Raw genomic sequence first — 15,390 nt, 5'->3', positions numbered from 1 at the left:
GCTGCCCTATCTCTTGGGAGCCACTGTTCGAAAAAGGAAGATAAAACCTAAAAATTAAATAAATTGAATTGAATTAAATATTGACAAGAAATGTCAGAAACACTGAAGTGGATAAAAATTTTACATAAATCTGATGCACTTGAGATAAGGACTTTGTAAATCATGGAAAAAAGCCTGGAGGAGGCTGTGTTCCATACCTTTGTGAGCATGGAATGGGAGCCCGTCCGCTGGATATCCTCCAAGGATGAGATTTGCAGAAGGCCAGACTTTTTAAAAAGCAAGCTAACACACATAAGAAGAGCCAGGAAAGGGGTGCCTGGGTGGTTCAGTGGGTTAAACCTCTGCCTTCTGCTCAGGTCATGATCTCAAGATCCTGGGATCGAGCCCCACATCAGGCTCTCTGAGCCTGCTTCCCCCTTTCTCTCTGCCTGCCTACTTGTGACTCTCTGTGTGTCAAATAAATAAGTAAAATCTTTAAAAAAAAAAAAAAAAGAGGAGGAGCCAGGAAATAACAGTATCTCTTTTCTTTCTTTCATCAGTCTAGCAGTTTTACCAGAGAAAGCTCTGTGCCCATAGCTGTTTGCCGTAGCACCATTAGTGCTCACGAGATGTAAAGTGACATAGGTGTCCGCTGGGCATAGAAATTTCCATTAGGGACGCCTGGGTGGCTCAGTTGGTTAAGCCACTGCCTTCGGCTCAGGTCATGATCCCAGTGTCCTGGGATCGAGTCCCACATCGGGCTCCTTGCTCAGCAGGGAGCCTGCTTCTCCCTCTGCCTGCCTCTCTGTCTGCCTGTGCTCACTCTCTCTGACAAATAAATAAAAAAAAATCTTAAAAAAAAAAAAAAGAAAGAAATTTCCATTAAATTGTAATTGCCACTTGACAATTATTTAACTATCAGAGTAACTTTGAAGGCTCTTAGTGGTTGGAGGAAGGAAGAACATTAATGCTCCCAGCAGTGGGCCTTGTACACAGGGCACCTTGTTTGGTCCTTTTACCAAAACGGGGAGGAAGAGGTTCTTCTTTCACAGATGTTCGAGCCCTGACTGTTCAAAGCCAGAGCATTGTGACCCCAGAGCCGGAGCATCTTCAGCTGTCACTTGGGAAACTACTTCTACTGTAATGTGAAAATGGCAGTGGATAATTTTATTTATTTATTTATTTATTTGACAGAGAAAGAGATCATAAGTAGGCAGAGAGAGCGGGGGAACCATGTTCCCTGCTGAGCAGAGAGCCTTATGCGGGGCTCAATCCCAGGACCCTGAGATCATGACCTGAGCCCAAGGCAGAGGCTTAACCCACTGAGCCACCCAGGCGCCCCATTAGCAGTGGATAAATTTTTAGGAGTATTTGCACATGAGAACGATGAAAGTATTAACATGCATTTAGTAGTGTTCACAGAAATGAGTGCTCACAAGCCTGTTTATGAGCAGTGTCTCTTTCTCCGGAGTCTGCCAACTGGGATTTTACTGCAATAGGATGAAAGAAAACAGTGAATGTACCCAAAACTTTGATTTCTTTGATGATGTAGTTCTTTTCTCCGAACTTAATTTACCTAGCATGGGGCGTACTCTTCCCGAGTTGAATGTCTCCCCATGAACCATACAGTGTGGATGATCTGTGCTGGGTGGAATCCTTACTCCCGTACTGTATTGAATGTAAGCCTTGTTGAGGGAGTGTTCAGGATCTTACGAGAAGGATCTGTGGGAGGTTTTTATACAGCCATAGCACAGCTACCCCCTGGCTGGCGCATTTGTCTGATGTCGTTCAGTTTCAGAGAGGTTTAAATGTGGGAGAAACGAGTCTTCGAATCTGTGCCAGCTTCTCCCTTCAGAAGGGAGAAGTATGTGTGGGCCTGGGTTTTCTGTTCCTGTGGTGAGGTGGCATTGCTCGACTGAGCAGGGAGGGAAGATTGGTTTCAAAAATTCTCACACTAAATTTTCACAAGAAACTGTGAGATCTTGTCTTTGGGAGTCAGTGTGGAAACCCTGTAAGTTAGCAGTTGTAGTAGGTATATGAAAGCTTTTCAAGGTTTATTTATTTATTGGTTGGTTAAAAAGAAAACCTCAACGAATACCTTCTGAGCCTTTGAGATTTCATACCTAGAAGCATGCCAGCCTGCACTGGAAAGTCCATGAGGAGTAGTGAAAGGTCCGACTCCCAGGGTCCCCTCCCTACACCCTTGGCATCCCCTTGGGCTCCAGTAATGCCGTGATGGGCGGAAGGGTGGCTGGTGCTGGGCAACGCCCCAGGGCTGTGTTCCTTGGCGAGCACCCCCCAGCCAGCTGCTAAGGGGGTTCATTGTTGGGGCTGCTGGTACCTGTGGTTATGGTCTGACACTGCAAGCTGAGATCTCTGATTGAAAAAACCCCCAGGGTTTTTAATAGTTTATTTAGAGAGTCCTGATGTTTCCTTTTGTAAATTATGCCTGCAGGGAACCAGTCTGTTCTGACTTTAAATAGGGTCTGGACTTTCAGAGGCACTGGGTAAAATCCAGGCTTTGAAAAATTCTGTAATTTGATACAATCCAGATTTACAGAGAAGGTTGCAGGAATACTACAGACCTGTGGTATCTGTAACAGTTTATTTCAAAAAGGTCCTCCAACTGCCCATCCCTTTTTTTAAAGTTGGCACTAGTGGTGTTGGATTTTTTTTTTCCTATACGTTATTTGTGCTGGGAGATTTATGCTCTTCCTCTTGATTCCTTACCTCTGAGCCACAGACTTACTTTCTGAGTCCAGAAAGTCGGCTTTCTGGACGTTTTGCCGAGCCACATATCCTTTTGTCTGAATATTCCTGACCATATCTGTGGGTGTTCGGAGAAGCCAGCTCTTCCAGCATGGTGTGTCCCCACGGCTTACCCCGGCTGTGTTCTCTCTCCTAGCACACTCTCACAGGACACAGTGGCAAAGTGCTGTCTGCCAAGTTCCTGCTGGACAATGCGCGTATTGTTTCCGGAAGTCATGACCGGACCCTCAAGCTCTGGGATCTCCGCAGCAAAGTCTGTGAGGAAATTTAGTCTCTCTGTCTGTCTGTACAATTAGACGTTAACCACAAGGTGTTTGTTGCCACACGTGGTACAGTTCGAATTTCAAGTCCGGTTTCGTATTCAGAGTGGCGTTGAGGTAGTGACAGTTTTCCGTGTTTGAGAATGTTTTTAAATAAGGAGCTCCAGTTACTCAGGGTGAGAGGGAAGCAATGCTCCCTGCACGGCCTCTGCTGTGCGGGGGCCTCTGCTCGATGACTAATGTTCGCTTTTCTTTCAGGCATAAAGACGGTGTTTGCAGGATCCAGCTGCAACGATATCGTTTGCACGGAGCAGTGTGTCATGAGTGGACATTTTGACAAGAAAATTCGTTTCTGGGACATCCGGTATACTACCCCAGAGCTTGGTTGGGGAGGCAGATGAGAGGGTCTTCCTGTGGTAGAGCTCTGAAGAGGTTTTGTATACAGGGTGTACTTTTTAAGATCCCTAGAAGTGGCAGAAATGAGCTCTAGTCCACGTTTATCTCAGTAGTTCGATATTTTTTACCATGAAGTAGACGATCGTGTTCAGTGATCACTTACAAGCACACTCTCCGTGCTTAGGAGGCACTTTTTCAGCTGCTAGGAAAATGAAGATGGACAGCTGGGTAGTTGGAAATGTCACAAGTCTACACGGGGTTCGGAAGTAGAGCCAGGCGCCTTAGTCCAAGGACATGAGAGAACACCTGTCAGGATGAGTCTTAAGAAGGGAGTGGGCGTCACACGACAGAAAGCCCCTGACAGACTTCCCAGAGAGGACAAGAGGATAGCCTGGGAGATAGGGCCGTGGGCAGACAGGACTAGCCGGTGGTGGGTTGGGATCAGATAGCTGTTTGTTAAGTGACTTGCTCTTGTAAGCCGTTGGGTGTTTTAACAGAGGACCTCTCTGCACAAGTGAGTAGATGGTGCGGGTGACGTTCAGACGGTGTCCTAGGAGCCGGGACCTCATCCAGCAGTAAAGGAGACGTGGAGGGGAGGGGATTTGAGGGAGCATTCGCACATGGCAGGTGAGGAAGGGGAGGACTGAAGCCAGACCACTGACTGACTTGCCTAGGGTGGGAACTCTGCCCGAGTCCAGCTGCACACCTGGCATCACCCAGCTGGACTTGGGGAGCCCTGGAGCTGAACTTGTAAGGCAGCCTGCGACAGGCCACATGTTTGTCCCAGACCTACCAGAGCAAGTTTCTGGGCCCTTGGCCACGTTGACACGTCATCACTGGAAGAGTACTGAGCGGGTCGAAGGCCTGCTTAGCTTGTGCTGGGCCGAAGCTCCCTGATTGGCAGTTACTATAGCATTTCTCCAAATGGGCGAGGAAGTTAATTCTTCCCCAATTCCAAGTTCTGGTACTTAAACTATAACTATAGAATGTATTGACAGAAAAATAGTAAAAGCAATTCCTGAAGTGATTTTTATAAGGTTGGGACACACTCGCTGTTCTTGAAGAGTATGGCATTCTAGTCGAATTCCCTCCTTTCCCCCTCTTCATGGAGCATGGTGTCCTGGTCAACACGGGGAAGTGCCGACGCTTCCGTGTTCCGTCTTCTCAGACTTCCCGTCACTTCCGTAGATCAGAGAGCATCGTCCGGGAGATGGAGCTGCTGGGCAAGATTACCGCCCTGGACTTAAACCCAGAAAGAACGGAGCTTCTCAGCTGCTCTCGTGATGACCTGCTGAAGATCATCGATCTGCGGATCAATGCCGTCAGACAGACGTTTAGGTAACTGAAGACATGCTGGTTTGGGTTTTATTTGACCCTTGCTGTTTTTCTGGGGGTCACATGAACACCAGAAGCCCTGACCCTGCTCTCTCAAACCCCGAGTGGTGTGAGCTCTCGGGGTAACAGTGCCGTTGTTGGTTTCAGCGCACCTGGGTTCAAATGCGGCTCTGATTGGACCAGAGTTGTGTTCAGGTGAGTAGCGCTTCTCCTGTCCTGCCCCACCCCCCCAGCTGGTGCATGCGGGAGTTGGCGGGGGGGGGGGGGGGGCGGCGGGCATGTGTTCACTGTCTAACCCTGAGGGAGTGTCCAGGAATGACCTGGAAGTTCACCATTAGGGGCCACTATCTCTCTGTCTCCTTCCTTTCTGGTGTTCCTAAGAGCTGTTGGAGAGCTTCTAGGGAAGGTGGGCTCTGTGCAGAAGGGCAGCCCCCTTTCCTGGTTCTCGGCTCTCCCTGCCCAGTGCTTCTCCCACGGGATGCTGAACTGGGGGTGGGCGCTTGACACTTTTCCGGTCTTACTTGTTCTGCAGCCCTGATGGTGGTTATGTGGCAGCGGGCTCAGCTGAGGGCTCTCTCTACGTCTGGAGCGTGCTCTCGGGGAAGGTGGAGAAGGTCCTTTCCAAGCAGCACGGGTAAGGGGAACCCTGGTAGCCCCCCTGAGGTTGTGTGCAGGTGCTGTGACCTCATCTCAGGGGTCCTGCCCCTTTGGGCATGGACTGAGCCCCGGGAGGGCGTTGTGGGCTCGCTGGCTCCGCTGTGAGCGAGGTCACTGAGGGGAGCCTGGGGCCATTCATGCGGTACAGCAAGCAGCTGTGTTTGCTTAGGGATGTGACAGGCTCTCTAGTTAGAGCCCTTCGAGTAGTGGCTGCTGGAGAAGGCTTAGGAAGAACACCTAGCATCTCCTCTCTGCTTCTCCTTCTCCCTTCAGAGCCCCATTCCCCAGGAAATTGGCTGTAAACCCGGATTTTCACTCTTTTTCAGTACTCCCCCAGGCTCTTGTTTCTCTTAGCTTTGTTCTCTCCACCCAAGCTCAGCTGCTAGTTGGAATGGAGACGGGGCTTTCCTCCAGAACCATCTCTCCTTGCTCCCAGGGGCAGTGGCCATTGTCCACTCCCCAGTAGGGCCCCCGAGGCTCTTGTCAAAGGGTAAAGGCTACCGCCTTAGGGTAGACTTGGTTCCACCAGACTCTTTTCGTTCTTTTTGTTTCTAACCTGCTTCCTTCAGTACAGTGTGGGGTTCCTTTGAGTTCCTGTGCTCATTGCCAAGGGCCTGCCTGTGAGTGGCAGCAGTCCTGGTGAGTAAGCCAGGCGCTGGAGAGAGCCTTACTCCCGGAATGCAAGGGGGCCTGGCGTTCAGCTCACTAAGATCTCACAGATGTTTCGACCTCTCCCTTTGAAGCTCGTCCATCAATGCGGTAGCATGGTCCCCTTCTGGCTCCCATGTCGTCAGTGTGGACAAAGGAAGCAAAGCTGTGCTGTGGTCAGAGTATTGATGGCACCTCCGAGAGAGAGAGAGAAAGTCGCTGAAGCTAGAGAAGCACACAGGCTCCTGCGGCGGCTCTGTCCTGGCAGGTGGTGTGTTGGGTGTAGCTTCAATCTCCAGAGACGAGCGGCGTGGTGCATGGCCTGCCTTTGAACAGGATTTCTGAGGATTTTAGCTGAGGTCTCTAATGGCCTGAAAGGATAACACTGAAAAAATCTGGCCCTGCAGTCACTTAGCAGGGGTTCAGGTTCTTGCCTTGATTCAGGTGGGAAACACTACTGGCTCTGATCTTCCATACCTCATCGGGGGGAGCACGGTCACCTGCCGGCTTCCTTACTGGCCGGCAGAGCCAGGAACGCCCCACACGTGCGCGTGGGTGTCAGTTCTCCCTCCGTGCTTTCTCCTGTCCTTCCAGAGTCGGTTCTGGCCCAATGCATGTCCTGTCCCCTTGGGATGGTTTTCCCAGTGAACTCGCTTGAATCATTGGATTAACAGAAACCCAAAAAGGATTACCCCTGCCCTCAGCCCACAGGGACTGCCCTGATTTCTGAGGAGACGACAGGACTGTGGTTCTCCCTGCTGGTCTCTGTCATTATTACAAGGCTCGTTCTCTGATCTCATCTGATTACTGTTGGAATTTCCTTAGGTCTCCTAAACCGTTCTTAGAAAGCAGCTGTTCTTCAAAGCTTCAGGTTACCTTTCTCCCTAACGATGCTATACACTTATTTCTTGGTCAAGAAATAAATCTGTTTGGTTATAAAATACTTTTTGGAAGTAGGAGAGGAAGTGCAGAAACCTCCTTGCAGGGAAGTGGGCGTGCTGTGGGAGTAGAGTGGCTTCCTGCGGCCATCTGTAGACTCCCAGAAAGTGGGCAGGGCTCACGCCACCTTCTTTCTAGGTGTGCCTCTGTGACAGCCGCTGGTGACAAGGGACTGGAGGCCTCGAATGTATTAGCCTGGAGCCAGCAGTTCCGGGTCACTGCCCCTTTGCCAAGCCTATGTGCAATACCCCTCGGTGCTTTAGTGCGAGAAGCCCATTCCAAGAAGCATGGGAATGTCATCTTTAGGTGTCAGGAGTTCGGATCAAGGCCAGGGAAAATCTGGCCTGTGGCGCCTTTTTTTTTTTTTTTCTTTTTTCTTAAAACATTTATCTTTACCATTTTACCTGTGTATATCATTTTAGTTCCTCAGTGACTGAAACACCAGTACTTTCATCACTTTTTAATTTGCACTTTATTTTTTTCCTTCCACACTTGTTCTCTGGACAGCTGTGGGTAGGAGAGCTGGAGCTGGGTGAGGAGGGGTGCCGTGTGCATCCTTCCTCTCTCCCCGGCCCTCCCCCCACCCCCCTTCCAGCTTGCTGCTCCAAGAGCTGAAGGGGAGGTAGAATTCGCAGGCCAGGGTGCATCTTTTATTTATTTAATTATGTTGCCCAACAGAACTTGATTGTAAATAAAAAAGAAATCGGTTATATACTTTTCAAACTCTGTGTCTCTTCATGGTTATTGTGTGCTCCTCTGTCTTTCCGAGAAAAAGCTATTTCTTTCATCTGTTTTCATGGTATTCGTTCATTTGTAAGTAACAGCTATTTTCCTGGGGTCTCTCCTCATCGTTCATCATTCGAGCCTCCATTACCACTGCCTGTAAACCAGCATTCCATTTTCACATCGCATGTAAGTCTTAGGGTCTCATGAATCTCTGCATCTGTCCCATGAGTGCCCAGCGCACTCACGAGACCCCTGCCATCAGCTCTGTGCTGCAGCCGGTGAGAATACCTGGTTCCCCACTGGAGACTTTGTCTGTAGGATCGATGATGAGCCTTACTGGTCTCCTGCTGGTCTCCGGCCTCTTTGCTGAAGGGCCATGAATTACCTCGCAGAGGAGTGATTTGTTCGCAGGGCCTTGGGTTTCTAGTAAGCACCCTTGTGCTGGGACAAATCCTGATCTCCTGGAGCCACCACCCCCACCCCAAGACCTCTGTCCATTCCCTTATAACGACTGTTTGGGACGGGGGGGAGGGGGGCAGCCGAACATCCCTTCGCCCAGCACCTGGGAGCAGGATTCTTTTGTGACCTGAAATCTCAGAGGCAGCCAGCAGTCTCCAAAAACCCAAAGGAGCCTTTTGTAGTCACTTTTAAGAAGGGTAAGTCATTCTTAAAAGAGGCGTGAAGTAAGCATTGTAGTAACATCCAACTATCCTGTTTTCTCTGAACTTGGAGGGGAGCTTGGCTGCTCTCCACTTTGAACAAAGAGAGCTTTTGGTTTGAGATCCATCTGTACCATGAAGCTCTCTTCATGTCACCTGACTGCCCTGGCTGAGTGTGTTTGTGTGTGGGCTCACATGGGCGGTGGAGGAGGACTTCCATCTGACTCACGGTCCTGACACCCGCCCCCGCAATCTGTCAGATCATCTGGGACCCTCCCTGCTGCTGCGGCTTCTGCTGGTAGGGGTAGGAGGTGGTCGCAGGAATTTCTCCATTTCCCAGATGAATCTGGGTGGTGGGAGCTGGTGTGCTCCCTGGTAAGTGATGTCAGCTTTGACCCAGACATGAACATATCTCAGAAGTTGAGGATTTTAAAACATTTTTTAAATGAACTTACGTTCCTAGGTCATTTCCCAAAATAGTGTGATAAATCAAGATCAGTGCCTTATTCTTAAAGTACATGCCATATACGTACTAGCCTTTGTCCTGTAAGTCCTGCAAAGCCCCTCTGCATCTTTCACATCGTGGCACGTAGGAGAATTTGTGTGGACTCTGGGGTAATCTCTCAGCCTAGAGGGGCCAGCCTGGCCCCAAGGGTGGCTTGGTTGGGAAGTTCCAGATCTCTTGGGCAGAGCAAGGTGTGCAGAGCTACCTGTGTTTTTGTGTGGCACAGCACAGCCCTGCTTTTAGAGAACTAGATGTTTTTGAAAGGTGCACTTGAAACCCCTCACCCATGTGGGCACCAGGAAGGAGCGGCCCTGATGAAATTCCCCTCCGAGACTGCCGGATTGCAGAAACCACAAACATTTCTGTGTTCCTGTGAGGCCTCAGATCATAATCAGGAGCCTGTGGCTCTCAAATCTTGTGATCTGTTACAACTTGGGAGTTTCATGGTTAAGTGAGAAGCTCTTCCAGCATCCTGACCCCTAGTGGGCGCCGCGCCTCCAGTCCACAGGCCCCTCCAGGCCCACAGGGTGAGGCTGCCACCAGATGGCCTGGGGCTGGCCACACGGATGCCTTTACTCCACTCTTGTGCCCTATGGAAATGCCCACTCACTAGAAATCCCAAGTTTTCTTTTTTTTTTTTTTAAAGATTTTATTTATTTATTCAACAGAGATCACAAGTAGGCAGAGAGGCAGGCAGAGAGAGAGAGGAGGAGGCAGGCTCCCTGCTAAGCAGAGAGCCGGACGCAGGGCTTGATCCCAGGACCCTGAGATCATGACCTGAGCCAAAGGCAGAGGCTTTAAACCACTGAGCCACCCAGGCACCCAATCCCAAGTTTTCAGGCCAGTAATAAACTTGGGCAATCTTTTTTTTTTTTTTTTAAGATTTTTATTTATCTTTTTTTTTTAAGATTTTATTTATTTATTTGACAGACAGATCTCAAGTAGGCAGAGAAGGCAGGGCAGAGAGAGAGGGGAAGCAGGCTCCCCGCTGAGCAGAGAGCCCAATGTGGGGCTCGATCCCAGGACCCTGAGACCATGATTGAGAAAAAGGCAGAGGTTTAACCCACTGAACCACCCAGGCACCCCAAACTTGGGGAATCTTGAGGAAGGTGAAATATAGCCATTTGTATAGATTCTGGAAGAAAATCAAAGAAAAGTGGTACAATCCAGTAAAATTACTTTTAATCTGCTTCACCTCCACATAATTTGATTTTCGTACCTCAGGGAGCTCTGGCTTCCATAGCACAGCCCTACTGGTTTCCATCTATGCCTCCCAACCCTTCCCTGCCTTCATTCCAGATACTTCCATCCTCTGTGTGCTCCAGCCATGCTGTGCTCCTCAAACACTCCCACTCTCCTTTGTGAGTTTCCCCCTGGGCTACACAGCCGTCGTCGAACCCTGACTGACTGACGGGCTCAGTGAGCTCACCCACATTCAGTGGCCCCAGAATCTGAGGAGGCAGAGGAAAAACGTGTGTAAGGAGCCCTGGTGCATCTACTGCCAGAGTGTTTCACAGCGAACCTGAAGCTTCTCATTTTCTCTGAATCACACAACATGGACTACTAAGAACACCGTGCCATAGTTATACCTCATAGGATTGGTAAGAACTTGGTGTCATCAACTATTCAGTCCAGATTCAAATGTTCCCAGTTGTTTCAACAGTGGGTATTCTACTATGGGCTTGTTTGGATCAGGATTTAACATAACAAACTACCTTAAAATGTAATGGCTTGAAACAGTCATTATTTCTCACAAGCCTGTGAGTGGGCCGGGCTGGCCCAGTTGGGGATGAATGGTAGAGGGTGCCCTCACGTCTGGCAGGCAGCTAGGAGAGCAAGAATGATGCAGCAAGATTGCACCCATCAATGTGCAAGCGGTTGTCTACAATAAGGGCTCCGTTCTGTTCTCCTTTTGGGTCTTTTTTATTCTAGAGCAGTATCTGTTGCTGACTTTTTTTATGCCCCACGCTGGATCTGGTTGACTTTCCCCATAGAAGCAGTATGTGTGTCCCAGATGGGAACAGTGACCCTGTGCACAGCCATATACCAGGCTTCTGTGGCTCTGCCCCGACCCTAGACGTGGAGAGGAGGGCAGGTGAATCGGGCTCTGGGCTTTGTGTTCCCAGAGCAATAGCCTTAGAAGATGGTTGGCAGTTAAGCTTGTGAGCCAGGCAGGGCAGCATGCAGGCTGTGCGCAGTCTGGTTTCTGGTTAGGAAGCCCTCAGTGCTGCCGCTCCCTAGAGTACATGCCCAGATGGTTCTAAGAACCTGTATGTCAATTCTCAGGACCCCCGCTGCCCCGCTGTGGTGCTCAGCATCATGGACGCTCAGTCAAGTTTGTATTTAGTAGGACTGAATCAGCGAAAAGCTAACCAGACAGCCCCAGAAGGGTGGGTCGTTAACCAGCCAATGGGACGAATGATGAGGAGGGAGGGAGAGTAGTTAAAAACCTAAGAATAAACCACAGAGGAAGCAGAAGTGTTGCGTAGATACTGTTCTGTGCGTGCATGTGTAGGTTTCAGGTCACAGTGTAAAAAGTCTATTTCTTTTTTACTGGTTTAAATGTATTGAAATTCACATAAAACTAACCATTTTAAAGTATATTCACAGTGTTCCACTGCCACGCTTGTCTGGTTCCAGCAAAAAAAAGGACATTTCTGAACCTGGATCAGTGTCCATTTTTTCCAGACTTTTTTGATCTATACCAGGCAGCTGATCTACCTGAAGAAAAGCATGGGCACTTGCTTAGCTCGGGCTGCTATCACGAAACACCACAAACCGGGCAGCTCTGACAACAGATACTTCTTCCTTCCGCCTCTGGAGGCTGGTAGCCTGAGGTCAAGGCACCCACCAGGTAGGTTCCCTCCCGAGGCCTTAGCTCAGAGGTCGCTGCTGCTGCCCTGTGTTCACCCGACTTCCCAGTGCACTTGCAGAGTGGAGAGTGGGTGTCTCTTACAGGGACACTAATCCTATCAGATCAAGGCCCCGCCCTGTGACCTCATCCAACCTTGTTCACCTCCCAGCACCTTGTCACCCTGGGGATTTAGGGCTTCCACTTGTAGATTTGCGGAGGGGCGGTGCATGTGCACAAACATTCATTTCCTCTGAAAGGCCTCCCCCTAAGTGTGCTCAGCTTTAGGAGTGAGCAGCTCAGTTTGTGCTCGGCCACAAAATCTTGTATCAAGGGGCATCTGGGTGGTTCAGTGGGTTAAAGCCTCTGCCTTCAGCTCCGGTCACGATCCCAGGGTCCTGGGATCTTGCCCCGCATCGGGCTCTCTGCTCATCGGGGAACCTGCTTCCTCCTCTCTCTCTCTCTGCCTGCCTCTCTGTCTACTTGTGATCTCTATCTGTAAAATGAATAAATAAAATCTTTAAAAAAAAAAAATCTTGTATCGAAGCAGCTTCATGGCCCCTGGAAGCCCCCTAGTGCTGGGACCCATGTGGCATGATGAGGATGAAAAAGAACTGAGGTGCACATGGAGGCGCATGTCAGCCTTGTGGGAGAGGACGAGGGGAAGTGCTGGGCAGAATCCTCCACCCCCCACCCTGCACACGACTCTCCTTTTAAGGGACTCATCTGCACATTTGATGCATCTCCCCAGCCCTGAGAGACAGGGCAACTCACCGGCTCCCCTTCTATAGAGGAAGAAGCAGAAATAGCTGTGAGGCCAGGTACTTCCCCAAGGTCACGGGGGACCCATCAATGGGCCACAGAACCTTGGACTCCAGCCTGGGGCTGTTTATACAGCATGGAAACCTGGAGCACCAAGTGCCATTCTCAGCGCAATACCTCAAGACAGACATTCAAAATCTGACTAGGGGTGGGACCCCAGCGTGGGTGAGGCAGTGGCAATGCCCATGAGAAATGAGCACCTGGGTCCTAGTCACAGATGAGTCACCCGTGGAAGAGATTAGATTAACTTGCAGCAATGGAGGGAAATAGAAGGGAAGCTAAGTCCTTTCTAACAAAGAATTTTCTTATGTGTCACACTGTTTCAAAGAAAGGTGGTAATGATTTCCCCATCCCCGGAAGCATTCAACAACTTCTTATTGTGCATGTTGTGGAGGAGAGCCAAGCAAGGGATGGCATGTGGACTACATTCTTCTTATTTTTGATTTACTTTTTTTTTTTTTTTTAAAGTAGGCTCCACGCTGGGCATGAGCCTCAGTGCTGCAGGGCTTGAACTCACAACCCCCAACCAACAACCACCCTCTACTCCTTAGGCCAGCTGCCCAAGAGGTCCATGTTGGAATTAAAGTGGCTTTTAAAAATTCTGATTCCCTGGCACTCTGTAAATAGAGTTGCCCCAGTCTTTTCCGGGGCTCTCTGCTTCAGGGAAACCAAGGCGATGAGGACACAAGATTTTCATTTTGTAGTTGATGTTTAGCAGGGTGTACCAGTTTTCTTCGTGCATGTGCCCTAATAAAGCCCTAAGACGATAACCTGTCCCTGAAGCCCATAAGCCTCTTAAGCTGCACATCCCCACCCTGCGAGCTGGCTGGCACTGCGTTTGGTACCTGGAGGTGAAGCGTGGGGCTTGGAGCTTCATCTCACTGGACACCGACTTGAGAGAAGCAAGCGTTGCCGTCGCCAGTGGTTCCCAGACTTCGCATTCATAGAGCGTCAATTTCCAAAATAACTCTAGGGAAAGGCTGACAACTTTTTATTTTGACCAAGTAAGGATTTTTTCCTAAACTGCCAACTACTCTCATCTTTATCTTATAAAAGAAAGGACATTTTGTCCTTATGCTCAGTGGCTGCATCCTGAAATATTTATGGGTAAAGTGTCATGATATCTGCAATTTACTTTCAAACTCTTCAAAAGGAAAAAGCAATAGGTGAGCACACGCACCGAAGTGTTCATTGTCAAATCTCACAGAGGACTATGTGGGTGTTTATTGTGTTATTCCAACTTTTCTCTATATTCTGAACTTCACAATAGATTACGGAGAATGCAAAACTCATGGGAGGGGCAGATCAGTGGTGGCTCGAAATTGGAGGAAAATGGAGGAAATGACCAAAATAGGGGCCCAGGGAACTTTTGGGGGGATGGAAGTGTTTTGCCTTAACCATAGTCCTAGTAAAACTCATCAAACTGCACTTTAAAATGGGCAAATTTGCATATATGTAAAGTGTACCTCAATAATGAAAGAGAGAAAGGACATTTTAATATCCAAAAATTGAGGACTTTATAACCTTAGAAGAAAGGAGGACAGTCCTTTACAGTGAAGACATTTGGCTCCATGACAAAGCTTACAACAGTGCCCTTGTTTTTCTCATTTTTCTGCCAAGCAGAAATAAATTCATCACAGACCAAAGGCTAGGAATGACTACCAGAGACTACATTTCCAAAAAGAATGAGGTCCAGTATCCAGCCCAACCCCACCTGCCGGGAACTGGCGGGTCAGTGACTGAAATCCATCAGTCTGCACCCTCCCAGCGACCTGGTGTTAACAAAACTGTGAGAATGGGTGTCCCAAGAGCAGCCACAGCTGCAAGTGGGTCCCAGATGCTGCAGCCCCTCTGACGGGGATACGGAAAGAAACACCCTGGTCATTTGTCTTCCTCTTGTTGGCGTGTTTTTAAGGGGAAAAGCAGATACTCTTTTAAATTTATAACAATGTTATCTTTTAACCTTTCCGCTTTAGGAGAAGTAAGTGATTATTGGAGAAAAATTTTAAATCACAGACAAGGAAAAAAAAAAAAAGTGAAACCTGACATACCCACCATACAGAGACCAGTTAGCTCCTTAGTATGTATCCTTGCAGATTATGCATATAATGCGCGTGTGTGTGTGTGCATATATACACACAGAGTGTATGTGTTTGCAGGGTATGGTCATATTGCACATGCCATCCTATGACTGTGGTGTGGTCACCATCTCTACCTTCCTATTCCAGATATTTCTGTCTTACATGTCACCTAGACCATATACAGATTTTCCCGACGGAACCAAATGTCCTGTAGATCCTATTTTTCAAATTGGAGATCCAGTCTGGGATCACACATTACATCTGGATGTTGAGTACCTTGAGTGTCTTTTAATCAAATACCTCCCTTTTCTGTGACATCGGCTTATGAAAGACACCAGCTACTTCTCCATTCATCGGGTAGCTCTCTTGTGGTGTCTTCTACCTTATTCCTCTATTCCCTGCATTTCCCATAAACTGGAATTGATGTCAAAATGCTTAATGGATTCCTGTTCACTATTGTGGATGCTAAGATGGACCATGGACCTTGCCTGGTCCCCTGTTGTGCAGGCCAGACTTGCACCTCGTGGTGAGCCCTGGATCCATTTGCCATCACTTTGGTGCTAATAGGGACAGCCATTCCTCTCCACCAACTCTTCACCTGATGGTTTTGGCCCCAGTGAAGAATCTTTTTTGGAGTCAATCATTTCATCAGTATTTTAAGATGGGAATTTGCTATCATTCAGCAATGATAAGACCAACAGGTCAGGAAACAATGGCCACTGAAAAGGTAATTTGTTACCGTTCTTGAAAGGAGCGGGCAGCC

At 48.7% G+C, this 15,390-nt stretch overlaps 1 protein-coding gene across 3 annotated transcripts in view; it reads left to right on the top strand.

Annotated features, from left to right (window-relative positions):
• ATG16L1 (autophagy related 16 like 1) overlaps positions 1 to 7,706 on the top strand; it is a 38,340-nt gene extending 30,634 nt beyond the window's left edge. For all 3 annotated transcript variants that reach the window (XM_080799867.1, XM_080799868.1, XM_080799866.1), the window contains 6 exons: positions 2,885 to 3,005; positions 3,267 to 3,372; positions 4,593 to 4,742; positions 4,887 to 4,934; positions 5,272 to 5,373; positions 6,140 to 7,706. In XM_080799867.1, the coding sequence (XP_080655993.1) occupies positions 2,885 to 3,005; positions 3,267 to 3,372; positions 4,593 to 4,742; positions 4,887 to 4,934; positions 5,272 to 5,373; positions 6,140 to 6,233 (621 nt within the window). In that variant the 3' untranslated portion in view covers positions 6,234 to 7,706. The remainder of the gene's footprint in view (positions 1 to 2,884; positions 3,006 to 3,266; positions 3,373 to 4,592; positions 4,743 to 4,886; positions 4,935 to 5,271; positions 5,374 to 6,139) is intronic.
• Positions 7,707 to 15,390: the final 7,684 nt, after the last annotated feature.

The sequence above is a fragment of the Martes martes genome, assembly GCF_963455335.1.
Source record: "Martes martes genome assembly, chromosome: 3".
Classification (NCBI taxonomy): Eukaryota; Metazoa; Chordata; class Mammalia; order Carnivora; family Mustelidae; genus Martes; species Martes martes.
The sequence above is the reverse complement of the archived record's forward strand: the minus strand, read 5'-3'. Positions and strand labels throughout refer to the sequence as shown.